Source organism: Bos indicus, chromosome 4 (assembly GCF_029378745.1).
Source record: "Bos indicus isolate NIAB-ARS_2022 breed Sahiwal x Tharparkar chromosome 4, NIAB-ARS_B.indTharparkar_mat_pri_1.0, whole genome shotgun sequence".
NCBI classification, from domain to species: Eukaryota; Metazoa; Chordata; class Mammalia; order Artiodactyla; family Bovidae; genus Bos; species Bos indicus.
The window spans coordinates 104,426,607-104,444,679 of NC_091763.1; the positions used below are offsets into that span (position 1 = coordinate 104,426,607).

General features: G+C 36.4%; 1 protein-coding gene across 15 annotated transcripts in view; it reads right to left on the reverse strand.

Annotated features, from left to right (window-relative positions):
* BRAF (B-Raf proto-oncogene, serine/threonine kinase) overlaps positions 1–18,073 on the reverse strand; it is a 178,134-nt gene that overhangs the window by 44,326 nt on the left and 115,735 nt on the right. For all 15 annotated transcript variants that reach the window (XM_070788255.1, XM_070788263.1, XM_070788254.1 and 12 more), the window contains 3 exons: positions 17,094–17,211; positions 13,982–14,066; positions 12,771–12,947 (listed from right to left, as the gene is read on the reverse strand). In XM_070788255.1, coding sequence (XP_070644356.1) covers positions 12,771–12,947; positions 13,982–14,066; positions 17,094–17,211 — 380 coding nt within the window. The remainder of the gene's footprint in view (positions 1–12,770; positions 12,948–13,981; positions 14,067–17,093; positions 17,212–18,073) is intronic.

The following is an 18,073-nucleotide window of genomic DNA, read 5'->3' on the forward strand; positions in this document are numbered from 1 at the left end:
GATTTTCCAGGCAAGAGTACTGGAGTGGGGTGCCAAAAATATCAGTTTATCAGCATGCTAATGATGCCTTCATCTAAGTAATGTGTAAATATATGCTAGTCATATTCAAGAGAAGAGTGAGGACAAAACTCTCCTAGCATAAGAGCTTCAGGTATGATAATTATATGATTATGAACCTAGTTAAATTCTTCATGTGTGTTACACATCTCTATTTTATCCTCAAGAATATCATGAGAGATTTCAGTCAAATACTTTGCTGAGATTCAAATACTTGTGCCTACACCATCTGCCCAAATTATCAGTCTAATCTATTTATAAAAGCCTCAAGTGTCTCTCACTCATTTGCTGCTGTTTTCATATACTTTCAGCTATTTCTAAAATCAAGCAACTGACCTACACACACATTAGCATTTCTGTCCTCTTTCATCTAATGCTGCACAATTTGAAATAAGTTCATCAGTCTTTCTTTCTTCTTCACACAGCAAGATGAATCTCTCCTCTGACACCAACAGAGAATTGTCAGCAGTTGATTGGACTGGAATGTGTGATGGTGGTGACAAGGTGTTATTTTATCCAAATAGAATTTCAAATCCCAGTCTCCATTCTACTTTGATGTTTTCCTTATCCCTCATAATCAATGTGGAAGGTGAGCAAGACTTCAGGGAATGCCATCCTGCCAGTCTTATGTAGTTAGTAATCATTTACCATGATTACTAGGATGGAAGTCCCTAAAGTAAGTGGAGATCACACATTTTTCTGTTGCACTCTACAGTGGCCTAAATTCAATTTTTACTTAGATTTTTCAGTTTCTCTCACTTGAAAAATCTAATTTACGGAGAGGTGTAACCAGTATACAACACAAAATGTACCCATTTACTATGTACAGTTTAAAGAGTTTTTAGCAGACACATAAAGTATACTTGTCTAAAGACCAACCATAATGAAGGTGAAGAATATCCATCACCCCTAAAGTTTCTTCATACATTTCTACAATTAACAGTACCTCCCTAGGCTCAGGCAACCATTGATAATGATTTCCATTACTAGCAATTAGCTTTACCTTTCCTAGAATTTCACATAAACAAAATCATTTGGCTTCTTTTGCTCAGCATGATTTGGAGACTCACACCCTGGCTGCATACAGTATTACAGTGGATAGACATACTATAACTTAACCAGTTAGTTGTCAGACATTTGGGTTGTTGTGTTTTTTGGCAATTATGAATAAGATACTATCTATATACATTCATGCAAACATTCATATATGAGTTTTTGTTGCCGACTTGTTTTCATCTCTTTTGGGAAGTCAGTGAGATTAGAATTGCTCATATGGTTAATTTTAATTTGAAAAGAACTTGCCAAAGTGGTTGTACCATTTAAGATCCTTACCAGCAACCTGTTAGAGCTCTGGTTACTCTGCATCCTTGCAAATATTGGTATTGTTGGCTCTGATTAGAAGCATTCTAGCGGATGTGTAGTGCTACCCTGTCTATCTTTAATGTCTAACACGTTGAGGATCTTTGCATGTGCTTATTTGCCATTCTTTCATCTTCTTTAATAAAGTACTCCAATCTTTTGCCCATTTTTTCATTGGGTAGTTTTTCTTATAACTAAATTGTAAGAGTTCTTCATATGCTTTGGATATAATTCTTTTATCAGATAATGTGTCCTGCAAACATTATCTTCAAGTCTATGGCTTGTCTTTTCATTTTCTTAAGTGCCTTTTGAAAAGCAGAAGTTTTAAATTCTGATGAAGTCTAATTTATTAATTTTTTCTTTTATGGTTCTTAATTTTTGTGTCATAAGAAATCTTTACCTACATTTTTGCGTCATAAGAAATCTTTAGGCTACAGTGATTTTCTCCTTTGTTTCTTCTAGAGGTTTTAGATTTTAGATGTTCAGCTTTTAGTCTTAGGCCTTTGATCCATTTTGAATGAATATTCACATTTTGTGCCAGAAAAGGGCTAGTTATTTATCCTATTTGGATATACAGTTGTTCCGGTAACATTTTGTTTGTTTTAAAATATTTATATATTTGGCTGTGCCGGGTCTTAGTTACATGGGATCTTTGCTTTTCCTTGTGCATGAGTTGTGGCATGCGTCTTCTTTGGTAGTGGCAGGCAGGATGTAATTCGCTGACCAGGGATGGAACACAGGCCCCCCTGCATGGGGAGCGAGGAGGCTTAGTCATCAGAGAAGTCCCAGGATGAAGATTTTGTGAAAATGGGCTCTAGGGGGCCAGTTCTGGGAAAAGTGGATTGCGGAGAGGGAGCTTCTGAAGGAGGGCGATGCAGGGGTCGTGGACTCTGAGGAGAGGAAGATTCTGGGGAGAATAGGCGGGGGTGGGGGGGAACAGGGGGCCCTGAGTGGAGGGAGATTCAGGCAAAGAGGGGGTGTAAGGTGAGAGCTCTGACGAGGGGGATTTGGGAGTGGGCCTCTGTGAGAATTTGGGGAGGAGGAGACTGAAAGGAAGGAAGTTTTGGTGAAAGCTAGATTCTAGGGAAGAGGGCTTTAAGAGGAAAAGGACTCTGGGAGAGGATAAGGAGGTGGGTTCCAAAAGGTAGGGGGATTCTGAATCCTGCCAGAATTCTCAGAGAGGAATTCTAGAAGAGAAGACGACTGCTGATGGTGAAGCTGTAAGACAAACCTCCTCCAAGAGGGCTGAGAATCAATCTCCAGTAACATTTTTTGAAAGGACTATCCTTTCTTAATGAACTGCCCTGGCATCTTGGTGTTTAAAAAAAAAAAAATTTACTGATCACAGACATAATAGATATATGTCTAGACTTTCTTTCCTGTTTTGAGTCACACATCTGTCATTAATTACACTGTCTTGATTACTGTGGCGGCTTATAGAAAGTTTTGAATCTCACATTAAATGTCCTTCAACTTTGTTCTTTTTCAAAACTGTCTGAGTGACTAAAACTGACTATTCTTGCCACTGTATTTCCATATATGTTTTAGGATCAACTTGTGAATTTATACCAAAATCCTGCTGAGACTTCAATTTGGAAAAAATAGACATCTTAATAATACTGAGTTTTCTAGTCCATGAATATGATATCTGCATGTCCTGTTTCCCGGCTGGGACTTACATTAGAGAGGGTATAATCTCTCTTTGGAAAATACTCTCATCATAATTTAAGTACACCACTGGCCTGAAGAGACCAAGTGAGAGTGTACTGTAAATACGGAATATGATGATATTGACGGAATAGCAAAAACTATGCTATTCTTAGAATAGCATTCATAAGCTTAAATACACAAATTCAGAAGTATGGTATTTGTTTATTTATAAGAGCAAGACAGTTAAATGTGGGAAATGATAGGTACTTCAACCATTGTTGCTGGAACAATTGGATATCCATATAAGGAAAAAAAAACTTCAATCCTTACTTCATACTAATTTGAAGTAGGTGGAAGAACTAAAACTAAAAGCAAAAATTGTAAAACTTCTATTAAAAAACCAAATAATTACTATCACCCTCCTGTACATATAAAGCATTTTCAAGTTCTCAGGATATTTTTACATCATTTGATTTTATAACCTTTGCGTTTCTTTGTGAGGCAAGCAAAAGGGCAATAAGGCCACTTACGCTGATGGGAAAACTAGAGCCCAGAGGATCTAAGTGCCGTGACCAGAAAGGCGTAGAGGAAAGGACATGGGTTGTGAATGTGCAGATCTGGCTCTGAGATCCAACTGTATCACTCATTAGCTGTATGACCTTGGGTACATGACATAATTCCTGAAGCTCTGGATTTCTAACGTGTAAAATGGAGATAACGTTTACCTTCTTAGGTTCTTTCTTTCATTTATTTAACACATATTTATTGAAAGCCCACTCTGTGCTAAGCAACAACTGTTCTAAGTCTTGGAAATTAAGCAGAAAATCCCTACCCTAAAGGGGCTTGCATTGTAGTACAGAAGATATAAAAAAGATGCAAAAAAGTAGGTGGGAGAGAGAAAATGCTGAGTTTCAGGGGGTTGTAATTTCAGGCCAGGGAAGGTCTCTTTTCAAAGGACAGCTTGAGTAAAGATTCAAAGGAGGACAGAGAGTCATACAGATATGGGATAAGAACACAGCAGGCAGAGGGACGAGCAAGGGCAAAACCCCACGGCAGCTGTGTGCTTCCTGCGTTCTACGAATAGCAAAGCAACCTGGCTTGGATGAGAAAACAAGAGGCAGAAGAGCAGTAAATGAGCTGAGAGAGGGAGTAGAATAGGCAGTGCGGGAGGGAGGTGGTGGTGGTGACCTTCTAAGAACTATTGTGTAAGTACTCTGGCTTCCTTTCTGTATGAAATGTGAAGACACTGGAGGAGCAGAAGAGCAACATAATCTGACTGAAGTCTTCAAAGGACTACTAAATTGAGAATACAATGAAGGTGGGTAAGGGTGGAAGTAAGGCACTCACCCAGGCAAGAGGTAACTGTGGTCTGAATCAGGGTAACAGCAGAATAGGTGATGAGAAGCTGTGAGATTCTTGCTGCGGTTCAGTCGCTAAGTCGTGTCTGACTCTTTACGACCTCATGGATGGACTGCAGCACACCAGGCTTCTTTGCCCTTTACCATCTCCTGGAGTTTGCTCAGATTCATGTCCATTGAGTCAGTGATGCTATCTAACCACCTCATCCTGTCAACCCCTCTCCTCCTGCCTTCAGTATTTCCCAGCATCAAGGTCTTTACCAATGAGTCAGCTCTTTGCATCAGGTGACCAAAGTACTGGAGCTTCAGCATCAGTCCTTGCAATGAATATTTAGGGTTGATTTCCTTTAGGATTGACTGGTTTGGTTTCCTTGCAGTTCAAAGGACTCTCAAGAGTCTTCTCCAACACCACAACTCAAAGGCATCAATTCTTCAGCACTCAGCCTTCTTTATGGTCCAGTTCTCACATCCATACATGACATGAAAAACCATAGCTTTGATTATACGGATGTCTGTCAGCAAAGTGTTGTCTTCACTTTTTAATATACTGTCTAGGTTTGTCATAGCTTTCCTTCCAAGGAACGTCTTTTAAATTTCATGGCTGCAGTCACAGTCCACGGTGATTCTGGAGCCCAAGGAAATAAAGTCTGTCACTGTTTCCATTGTTTCCCCATCTATTTGCCATGGAGTGATGGGACCAGATGCCATGATCTTACTTACTGTTTTCTTTTTATGTTGAGTCTTAAGCTTTTTCACTCTCTTCTTCCACCCTCATCAAGAGACTCTTTAATTCTTCTTCTCTTTCTGCCATTAGAGTAAGATCCTAGATATACTTTAAAGACAAAGATAACTGGAGCTGATTAATAGATTGGTAGTATGGTATAAGAAAAAGAAAGACATCAAAGACTAGGAACAAAATGTCAGATACAAGCAGCCTAAGAAGAGAGCTGCCAGTCACTGCAATGAAAAGACTGCAGAAGGGCAGCCTTGAGGAAAAAGATCAGGACCTCAGAATCAGATATATTACATCTGAGATGTCCACTGGACAATCAAGAGATGTTAAGCACAGTTACATATGACAGTCTGGAGTTCTGACGAAATGAATTAGCTGGAGACTGCCACAGAAATGGAAATTAAATGGTATTTTAAGTCATGAAACTTGATGAGATTACCAAAGGACTATTTCAATATTTAGAGAGGTTAAGGAGTTGAAGAACTAGCTGAGAAGGAACAGATAGTAAGGAGAAGGAAAATTAGGAGAATATAAAGTAATGCTTCTCAAACTTTAGAATGATTAATGATTAGAATCACTCAGGGATCTTAAAATGCAGCCTTCAATTCAGTAGATATGAGGTGGTGGTTAAAATTCAGCTTTTCTAAAAGGCTCCCAGGTGGTAGAGTTTAAGGGATTAAGAAGACGTTTCATGAAGAAGAGTGTGATCAACTGCATTATATACTTCTGATGGTTGAGGACTGAGTATTTAACCACTGGATCTAGCAACATGTTAACTATCTTATTAAGAGATATTTCAGTGAAGTGTCAGGGGCAAAAGCCTGACTGGAGTGGGGTCCAAGAAAATCAGGAAGGGAAGAATTTAGAGAGTGAGTAAGGACAACTCAGTTGAGAAGTTTTACTATAAAAGAAAGAAGAGGAACGGAATGATAGTTTGAGATGGAAGTGGGGTCAAGAAAAGGACTCCCACAACTTCTTTATTATGAAAACTTTTATGCATGAAAATGCAGAAAAATCAAAGAATAGCATAATATCCTGTGACTTGCACCTAGGTTTAACAATTGTCAATATTCTTCCAAATGAACATAAGAAAGATGTTTTAAAACACAAGAAAATCCAGTAAAAAAGGAAAATCTGAAGTTGAACAGGAGAGCGCTACTCAAAAGATGTCAGTCTGTAGGAGAAAGGGGATGGTATGCATGCACAAAATGAAAGGACTGGCTTTTCCTCTTAATGATGAGACAGAAAAATTGAGTATGAATGTAAGTAGGTAGGAAGATACTGTGGTGGGTGTTTCTAATACTTAATAAAATGGCAAGTGAGGTTATCAGCTGACAGTTCTTAGAGAAGAGATATTGGAGGACTGAGGATAAAAGAAATACAACAGGGTCTACGAGAGGGGAAGAGTAAAAACCCAGGGAGTGGAAGTATGATGGCTGCATGGCATCCAGGGCCCATTTAGATGGTGAAAGGACTAACTAAACTGAAGAAGCAGAACAGTGAAGAGGTCAAGGAAATACACTCTGGAGCCAAAGTGCTTGCGGCAAGTCACCTGGCCTCTTAAACTGTAGTTTCTCCACCAGTAAATAAATACAGGTTAATAACAGTATCTACCTGCAGGGTGGAAAAGACCGTGATGCTGGGAAAGACTGAAGACAGAAGGAGAAGGGGGTAGCAGAGGATGAGATGGTTGGATGGCATTACTGACTCAACAGACATAAGTTTGAGCAAACTCAGGGAGATAGTGAAGGGCAGGGAAGCCTGGCATGCTGCAGTCTATGGGGTTGCAAAGAGTTAGACACGACATTGCGACTGAACAACAGGGTTGCTAAGGATTAAATGAGATAGTATATATAAAGTACACAGAACAGCACTTGGAACAAATATTATGTAACTGCTAAATGTATCACTGTATATAAAAAACCCCACAAAACATACTTGGAAATGGCAACCCACTCCAGTATTCATGCCTGGAAAATCCCATGGACCAAGGAGCCTGGTGGGCTACAGTCCATGGGGTCGCAAAGAGTCGGACACGACTGAGCAACTTGACTCACTCACTCACTCACTAGTAGTAGCAGAGATGGAGTTAGAACATAATATTTATTGATCGGTAAAGACATCTAAAATAAGAGCAAGTAAAATAAAAGTAAAACCAGTGTGATTCTGTATTTAAAACAACAAACCACTGTATACAGTATTAAAATACAGAATTCTGAAAAGATACACAATACTACATATCTGAACATTAACAGTAATTCTCTCTCAGTAGAGTACTGGTGCTTACTTATGCTTACATTTTCTAAGTTTTCTATAGTGATTATGCATTTCCTTATAATACTTTATATTTTGAAATTAAGTAAAACTGCAACAAAGGCTAATTGTAGAAACCACTTTTCCTCACTACACTTAATGCTTTTAAATTTTTACACATTTGCCTCCTGCCTTTTTAAAAAAAATTACACTTGTAAGAAAGTTGTGAAAATAAAACACAACTGTAGAATCTTAAATAAAAAGACGGAAACCACATGAATTTTACGTAGGTAAAACTAAAGCCTCTGTCCTTGATAAGCCATCCCCATCTGAGACTCTTTTTGCCATCCTGGAGATAACTACTACTGACTGAGCTCCTTCCAAGTTTTGTTTACTATTTGTACATATATATACATAAGATTTAAAAATATATGCAATGTTTTGTTTTTACAATTTTAAGTGGTCTCATGCTGCAGCTTGCTTTTCTCATTTGACATACTTTAAAGCTGATGTTGAAACATATATTATTCATTTGTGCTATATATTCTTTCCCTGCACATATGTGCCAATACTTTATTTATGCAGTCCTCTAGTGATGAGCATTTATGTTTCCAAATTTTCACTAGTAGATATTTTCCTGTAGTATATCTCCTTCAATATACCTCTCTTGGAACAAAAGCTGGTTGTTTCTTGGGTGTAGACCAAACACTTTAATAGATCCTTCCAAGTTATCCCCAGGGTGGTTGGCTGCATCAGGAGTGTCCCAGTGAGCAATCCCCCTAATCTTTATCAATACTTAATCTCGCCAGAATTTGGGCATTTTAGCAATTCTAGTAGGTAAAAAATAGTACTTCTTTCAATCTGCATTTTTTGTGATTATCAGCATCCTCCTCTCAATTACTATTTTTATCTGCCAGAAAATAACGTTTACTATAATTAAATATTCTTTGATCAACCAGAATTATTTTCAGTCATTAATACATGTTTACCATCTTCTCAGCTTCAATTCATCCTTCTATCTTTCTTTTAACTAGGCTTACCTATGAATAAAAAGAAGCATACACTTCATTATTGGTTTTAAAGTAAATTGTAAGAATTTATCCTCAAATTATTTTTAATCACCTTACAATCAGAATATATCACTCCTGTGAGAACAACAGATTGCAACTTTTTCTGTGTGCCTCCCTGAGTAAACATTTAGTAAATTTTCTAATAATGCTACATTTAAAATTATACAGTAAGTATTAGACTGAAATGAAAAGCCCTGAAAAGAAATAGCACAACAGACCGACAATTCCTGGAATTTCTTTGTAATGTTATTCTTTAAATACCTTGGCCCTTTGGCAGAATCAATGACTGTCAGGTGAGAAGATGATAAACATATACTATATGAATCCTGATTCCTAAGAATGAATTTAATTATCTGCCACTAGAATAGCTCTGCTCTCTTAAAGTAAACCTAGGAATCAGAAATGATCTTTTGCTGAAGAGAGAAGACAGTCACACAGGAAAAACGTCACTCATCTACTGTCGGCTTATATTTTGTAATCCAATAAAGGGGACACATTTCAAAGTCCCAATAATTCAATCTTCCTAATTCCTAAAGGTTTTATCTAGGAATGGCTGCAACCCCAGTACTTTAATAGTGAGACAGCATGCTCTTATTCTGCTTATATCCTGGAACTTTAGAATCAGTTTTGGAAAGTAGTCAGAAAAGATCATTTTGAACAGTCTCCGGAAATCATTCAGGGCCAGACTAGTTTGAAATGAGGGCTGTGTAAAGGCCATTACTAAGCAACTATTTAAATAGTCTACAGATCTACTTGTCAGCTACAACTAACTTGTTCTGTACTTGATGAAAAGATGGTGAAGGACAATGGAGGAGGAACCTGACATCTAAAAGTTTAAATAATTGGAAGGAATGTAATTTCCAGCTGACTATAAATATCAGCATTTTAACATTTTTACATTGTTATATGAATGTTCCTTATAAAGCATCTGTCCTTATTTCACAGAATATCTTTTATCTCTGAGGAAACTGATAAACAGTTTTTTTTGCAGGGGTTGGTGGGGAGAGGTTAGTCCTTCTCCTTGAACTGTGTTTGTTTATTCCTAGTTTCCTTTCCCCCATTTGTTCTCTGTCACTGGCCTAAGAGACCTTCCCTCTGATGTCTGGTAATTGAGAGATAATTTGTCTTTACCCAGACTAAGTGAGACTAAAAGACAGTCTGAAAGCTTGGAGCATACAAATTGAATTCTTGTTCTGAACTCCCATGTACTCCCATCTAGATGGAATTCCTAATATCACTATCTTTGTGTCTCTATTCTTGGCTGGTAGATTCCTCAAACAAGAGTCTTCCAATCTCCTGCCTGAAGGGGAAGGTTTGGCTGCCAGCCTTCTGGGAAACAAATGAAGAGAGAGCACTAGGGAACTCTCCATTCATCACTTAGTAGGCAGTCACCCGACCCCACCCCCCACCCCCACACCCCATTTTCCTTGAGTCCAGAAACTTTCTCTCCTCTCTAGAGAATATGTTTCCAGTGTCCTGCCAGGGTAGGAATCGGGTGTCCATCCAGTGGCATAGAGCATGAGAAGGCATCCAGAGAAACATTTCAGATAGGCCTTTTCATTTATGTACTTTTCCTCTTCCAGAAATAATTCACACTCCCAGTTCTTGAGACTTGAGGATTCTGTGGTACAAATCAGGTTGGCTTCTATTTTTCCACACCCAGTTAATAATTTAGTTTTTTTGGGTGCACTATGTCTATTATTACTTCTTCATCTGCTTTCTAGCTTCTAAAATATTACTGCTATTCTTTTTTTCCTCTCCATCATTATATGTTCATGCTTAAAAACAATTTTCATTATTATAGTTTTGGTGGCATCTCAAGGAAACAAAAATGGGTCACCTTAACCTGAAAGCCACATAGCCACTTTAATAAGAGGACTTTCAATCTGCCAAAGCCTTCAGGAACTAAAGATGTGTTGGAACATTTAACCAGTTGCATATATTGTCTTATAAAAACTAAAAGGAAAAAAAGGAATTGTATCTTCTTTGGTTAAATTTAAGCTGGCAATAAAAAATATAATCTGTTAGAAGGCTTATATAATTAATATTTTTCAGCTATTAAGATAAAGGATAAACTAATGGGATGATTTACATTCACAGCCAGATATACTCATCATATAGTTAAGTTACTTCAAAATGCAAACAAAGTATTTCAGAGTAAACACATAGACTGCAAAGGTTTATACTTACAGATCCCAAACTGTAAAGTAATGGGAAAATACTGCCTCTTAACTATATCCCAGACCACAGAACAATTCCAATTGGACAGTGTTTTTCTCTACCTCCACTTCTTACCTTAATCAACACTGCACTTCACTGCCCAGTCACTGTTTCTAAAACAATATTTAATACTATTCTCTGCTGCCTCTGTGTATAGCAAAAGCCTTTTCCTCTGTGTTAATCTTTGATTATGTCTTTGACTGTTTTTCCTTTTCTTGACATTTCTCACTTTTGATACAACAAGGATGTGGCTGCTCTCTCTTCTGGAAGGTAAACCTATCAATAATTATGCTGTTGTGTGTAATCATGGTTTCATTTTAAAATTTTTGTCTTATGTATCTATCATAGCTCAGGCCTTGTTTCAGGCATTAGAGACAAAACAAAGAGCACAACAATAAACCCCTGCTCTCATATAGCTTGTATTCTAGTGGGGATGACAGACAATAAACAAATGTTATATGGAGTTGGGTGTTAAAAACAAAAACAGCGTGGGGCATAGGGTGACAGAGCGGGGTAGGAAGGTTTTAGTTATACAAGGTGATCACTGGAAGGCTTCCTTGAAAAGGCAACATTGGAACAGAGACATAAGGGAGAAGCTCTATGAATACTTGGTGGCGGGAGTACTTATCCTAAAAAGAAAATAACAAGTACAAAGGCCCTGAGCAAAGAGCATACTTGGCCTGCTGAAGAAGCAGCAAAGAGACTGGTGGGGTAAAAGCAGAACGAGATTTGTTTCTCTTTCAATGTTTACCATTGTGGCCACAGTTTACTCTTTGCAAGATTTTAATATAACCTTTCAGATTTGAACAGATTCAGAGTCAGAGGTGGGGCTGTTTTAGTCTACTGGAAAAGTGGGAATGTTACTGAATAAAGTAATAAGTTGCTGCAATAAGGACTTTGGCTGAATACAGACTTATAAACAATCTAAATTACAAATATACTGCCTAGTTTTCTGACAGAAAGGGTAGGACAGTGGGAAGATTTAAGAGCTAGATCAGGTTTTGAGTCCTGGTTCTATGCTTATTTGCTATAAATGACCCTAAGTCAGAGTTTTAGGTATTAATACATGTATACTCTTTTACTGTTTTATTCTAATTTTATAATGCAAAAGTGGTATAGTAGTTATGGGGAAAGAATAATGGTTGGGAGCCAAAAATTTTGAGTTAAATATCTTTGCTGCTGTTTATTAAATGTGAAGTCTAGACAAGTCATTTAGAAGCCTCAGTTTCTTTGTCTGTAAACATAAAATATGTACTTCATAATTTTATAAAAATTAAATGACATGATGACTATGTACGTGAAAATCATCTGTATACTATAAAATGTTAAACTGACTCAATATACATGCATATTTTTAAACTACATATGGGACCTTCAAAATTGTATTTAACTCACTTAAATTTTTTCATCTAAGTGCTTTCAAAATATATTTAATTTTACCTTTTGATTTATTTACTGTTTATTTGCACTTTATGCAAAATCTATCCTTGGTAGTCAATTTCTTACTTTGGCCTATGATAAATTTTATAAAGTAATTTTTTTATCTTTTAAATTACAAAGTAAAATTCAATGAACTAGTCAACTTGAAATCCTCAAAAAGGATCAAAATGCAGACTTTCACTTTTACTTTATTTTTACTATATTTTACACAGATGATTATTTTGCAATAGAAAATAGGGGCACATGGAGAAAATAACTTGAAAGGATAATTAACAATCATTTTATATACTTCAGTAACTGTTAATGACTTTTCAGTGGATTTATTTTTGCAGGGGCACCGGGGGACTATTTTTATCTTTTGATCCCTCACTGCTTAGCGAAATTATAGTATAGTAAACATAAATTCACAGTCACATATATATTATCAAATATTTGATATATGTTTTGAAGACTGTACTAGAGACAGACTATTCTATTTCTTAATATCATATAGCTAGCCATTAGTTAAAAGTGTCTATATGATGCTGGAGAGTAACTGGGAATTTAAGTCAAAAGAATAATAGCTGAAACCTTTAAAACATCCTCAGTGGTCTTCAAAATTTACATGAGATTTAACAGAATGGAACTTACTCCATGCCCTGTGCAGTCTGCCGTGCAATATCTATAAGTTTGATCATCTCGAATTTGGTCTCAATGATGTGGAGATGATGATATAAACTGGAGCCCTCACACCACTGGGTAACAATAGCCAGTTGTGGCTTTGTTGAATAACCCATGAAGAGGAGGATATTCACATGTCGCGTTTTCCTGTAAAAAGAAACATAACAGGAAATAGTAAATGTTGATACACTTTAGCAAATGTTAAAAAAAAAACAAAACACAAAACCAGGGCCAAAGCACTCTACTTATCAATAAGATGCTGTCAGAAAAAGGTATTTTTTAGCAAGGCAGCAGCAGGATAAATTTAGATGAGACTTTAGGAATTATCTAGTCTAACACCCTAACTTTTTCATAAATGTCTTTTTTAGTGTACCTCATAGATAGGCAACTAGATACTATTTAAATACCTTTAATTATGGGACATTCATCACTGAGACTGTAGCCTGTTCCCACTATTCTTTTTTTCTTTTTCTTTTTTTTTGGCTACATCGTGCGGCATGTGGAATTCATGTTCCACAACCAGGGAATCTGAAGTTCCTTCACCAGGGATGGAATCTGTGCCCCTGCAGTGGAAGTGTGGAATAATAGCCACTGGACACCAGGGAAGTCCCCTCTTCTTTTCTTTCTTCCCTTTAAAGTAGTTCATACTAGAAAAACATTTTCCTGTAACTTTCATCACTGGCTTCTCTGTTCTACTCTCTAGAATAAAACAGAGCAAGTTTATACCCTTTTGAACATAATAGCCTCCTATGGACCTATCATCTCAGTACTGTTGACAATTTTCTCCCTAAGTTATAGTTCCAGAATCCTCCGCATCTAAGTTCTCCTTGCCTGGACATACCCTAGTTTGCTCATTTCCCTCAAGTTCCAGGTTTGATACAATCTCTAAGTGTGTTTTGATAACCTTAGAATTTTGAGAGCAGTATTCCCGTAAGAAGAAGCACCACTTTTCATGATCCGAACACTGTTTCCATTAATTCACTCTAGGATTAATATTTTTATCAGCTGTACCATATAATATTGCATACCACTTAAAAGAAAACAGTCAAAGACAAAATATACTCAGAAAGACTTTGTTTTGTCCATTTTGAGTAAATCTGTGAAGCTAACAGGAGCTGTCACTGGAAAACACAAGTTGATCAAGGTAACTTCTCTGGAAAACATGATTTACACAAGCTTACCTGAGTACTCCTACTTCATTTTTGAAGGCCTGTAACTGCTGAGGTGTGGGTGCTGTCACATTCAACATTTTCACTGCCACATCACCTAAAAGGTAATTGCCATTCCAAATGTCATTCCAATCTTTAATTAAAATTTAAAAACATAAAAAACTCTATGGTATTTTCACAAATTACCACAGCATTAAAACCATACCATTGCAAAACTGCAAATAAATTATACCTTAACTACCTAAACGGCATTAATTTTCAAAAGACAAAAACTAAAAATGACACTCCTATACTAGTATTTTAAAATACCAATCCCTGTTCTCCCCTCCCTCAAAAACAACCAGCCTATCTCATTTTTCCCTTGGAAATTTAGTTTAACCAATTAAATACCCATGATATTTTCCTAGCTATTTAGCAAAACTAAATTAGATGCATTCACTAACTGAATGTTAAAACTGTAGATGACAGGCAGAACGAAACTTTGTGGAAATAGAAAACTGCAAACTTCTTTATCAGAGTATTTAACACTTCCTTCAAATCCATGGATCACTTATTGCTTTTACTTTGAAAAATTATTTAAAAAAAAACTTTATATGAAACAGGTAGAATTCTTACACATTGCCAAAAGGTGTATAAATTGGTACAACCACACGAAACACTGTGTTAATATCTACTTCAGTTCAGATCAGTCGCTTAGTTGTGTCCGACTCTTTGCGACCCCATGAATCGTAGCACACTAGGGGTCCCTGTCCATCACCAACTCCCGGAGTTCACCCAGACTCACGTCCATCGAGTCGGTGATGCCATCCAGCCATCTCATCCTCTGTCGTCCCCTTTTCCTCCTGCCCCCAATCCCTCCCAGCATCAGGATGTTTTCCAGTGAGTCAACTCTTCACATGAGGTGGCCAAAGTATTGGAGTTTCAGCTTTAGCATCAGTCCCTCCAATGAACACCCAGGACCTATCTCCTTTAGAATGGACTACTGGCCCCACAAGTCTTTCCTAGATATATACCAACCACCATGGACACATATGTTCACTAAATGACAGGTGCTAAGAATATTCATAGCAGCAGTGTTTATAAAAGCCCCAAACTGGAAACTATTCAAATGCTGGTCACACGGTATATAGTCATGCCTATAGTCACACAATGAACACTATATAGAGAATGAATAACCTACAACTACATACGATAATACAGATGAATCTTATAAACAATATTGTGTAAAAAGGACCAGATACAAAGGAGTGCATACTGTATTATTATGTCTATTCAGGTATGGATAGTGGCTACTCTTGAGGGTGGGGGACATGAAAAGGACTTCTAGAGTTCTGGGAATGCTCTGTTTATTGACCAAATGTGTTAACGTTGCAAAATTTTAGCTACCTGTACATTAAAGTGCACTTATTTGCATGTATATTTCAATATAATTAAACTTAACATTAATATAATTAAACTAACATTGATTTTTCCTGATTATCAAGTGCTTATAGAAAAAAAACTAACAAACTTAAAAAATTAAACATTTTAAAAGCGTAAGGAATAAAATAAAAATCTCTCATAATCATGTCATTCAAAAATGATCACTGTTAACCTACTCCTGTATACTCTGTGTGTATACTCAGTCACTTCAGTCGTGTCTGACTCTTTGTGACCCTGTGGACTACAGTCTGCCAGGCTCCTCTGTCCTTGAGATTGTCCAAGCAAGAATACCAGAGTGGGTTGCCATGCCCTCCTCCAGGGGATCCTCCTGACCCAGAGATCGAACCCACATCTCTTGTATCTTTTGCGTTGGCAGTGTGGACTCTTTATCACTAGTGCCACATGGGGAGACCTGTTGTATTCCTTACTAGGCTCTTAAAAGTACGCAGTATTATAAATATTTATATATTTATTTATAAATTTATATATATATAATATATATATTTAATATATGCAGTCTCAGTGATGAATGTCCCATAATTAAAGGTATTTACATAAATATTTATATATTTATTTATAAATATTATATAACATTTATAAATATATACGAAAAGGACAGGGGCTTCCCTGGTGGCTCAGCAGTAAAGAACCTGCCTGCAATGCAGGGGACCTAGGTTTGACCCCTGAGTTGGGAAGATCCTCTGGAAAAGGAAATGGCAACCCACTCCAGCATTCTTGCCTGGAGAATCCCATGGACAGAGGAGCCTAGTGGGCTACAGTCTATGGGATTACCAAGAGTCAGACACAACTGACTAACACACACACACGAAAAAGACAACCTAGAAAAGATATATACTAAAATATTGATGGTCATTTAGAAAATTATGATATATATATGTAGCGTCATAGTATGGGATATTATACATGCTGCTTTTAAAATATACCACTGAAACTTTTCCATATCAATAAATATAGATCTGCCATACCATTTTACTGTCTATATAATTATATATGGACATTATCAGTATAATCCAATCTTCTTTTAATGGGCATTTTAAGTTATTTCCATTTCTCATTAATATTAAATCTCCAATGAATATACTTACACATCTGTTTGTTCATGTTCTACATATAAAATTATTGGCTCCATATACATATTGCCAAACTGCCCTCCAGAAAATTCATAGCAATTTACTTTCCCACCAGCAGCATTACAATCACAACTCTAAACAATCAATTAAAATAATTTTTTGTCCATTTATTTTTTCAAAGAAAGATAAGTCACTTAAGAAGCAATGATGATTTCTATTTTTTGAATTTTTAATTCTTTCACAAGTAGTGAGACTGAACATTTTTTATATGTTTACTGGTCATTTCTTCCTTTGGTTAAGTTCTCTTTTTATATGTTTACTTGTGGTTTATAATATAAATAAAATTACCAACAGAAAGACTTATAAAAAAAAATATCTTGGTGACTAGCTCATCCGGACGATCATCATCTTTAAAAAATTATTACTGAAGTATAATGAGAGGACTTCTGGTTACTGTGAATCCAATTTTTATTTCCCATAATTTTTGATAAAAACCTTTGGGGAACTCTTGCGTCTGATCAAAACAGCTTAATGATACAAACAGTGAATACTCCCTTTGACATTTTCTTTTTAACAAAAGTTGTGACAGGATCACTGTATGACATACGTACCATGCCACTTTCCCTTGTAGACTGTCCCAAATGACCCTGATCCAATTCTTTGTCCCACTGTGATCTGTCCATCAGGAATCTCCCAATCGTCACTTGAATCCCGTCTACCAAGCGTTTTCTTGATAAAAATAAGGCAAAAGTCAAGCCAAAGCAAACAAAAAAGGAACACTTTATGTTTGACACTAAGTACATTCCTCTATTTCTGAAACGGACATAAGAAGAGAATAAGAACTTTGGGGAGAAACAAAACAAAACTATACTCTAGAGGAATAATACGAAGATGATTCTTACAATACACAACTTAAGTTTAAGAACTAAGTCAATATTAGGATGGAAATAATTCAGTAAAAATGAAAATTATTTATTGGTTATGAGCAGAAATGTTATATTAAATTTCAGTATTAAAATCAATAAAATAAAGCAACTTAAAAAAAAAAATCATTTGGAAGACTACTGGGGCAAGATAAGTAAGCACTACACATTTGCGACTAGCTTTGGCTCCAAAGGCCAAAAATTTGAGTTAAGGTACTAGGCAACTGTTGATAATCTTAATTACTTTCTCCCAGTCAGTACTAACTTACTTCATATATCTTATCTGATCCAATCTCTCTCTCAAAAATGTTATCAACACATACAAAACTCTGGTATGATAGAGAATCCACTTAGCCAATATATACTAGTGCACTACTGCTAATGTGATTAGTTTTTAATAAATATTTAAGTTACAGCATAAATTTAATTTTTCAATAGGAAAAAATGTCCTTTGGTAGATATTTGAATTTCAGACCAACTCTTTAAAACATATATGCCTAATGCTTCCTAAAATACCGGCTTACTCTCTTTCCATAGTTCAGAAACAGAACACTATTCTAACTCTTCCCAAACTGCCTTTTACTCAATTATATTAGAGTTGAGAGCAAAAATCAACATTGTGGGAATATGCTTTAAGCAAAAAACTATCAGCTCTTAATGATTTCTAA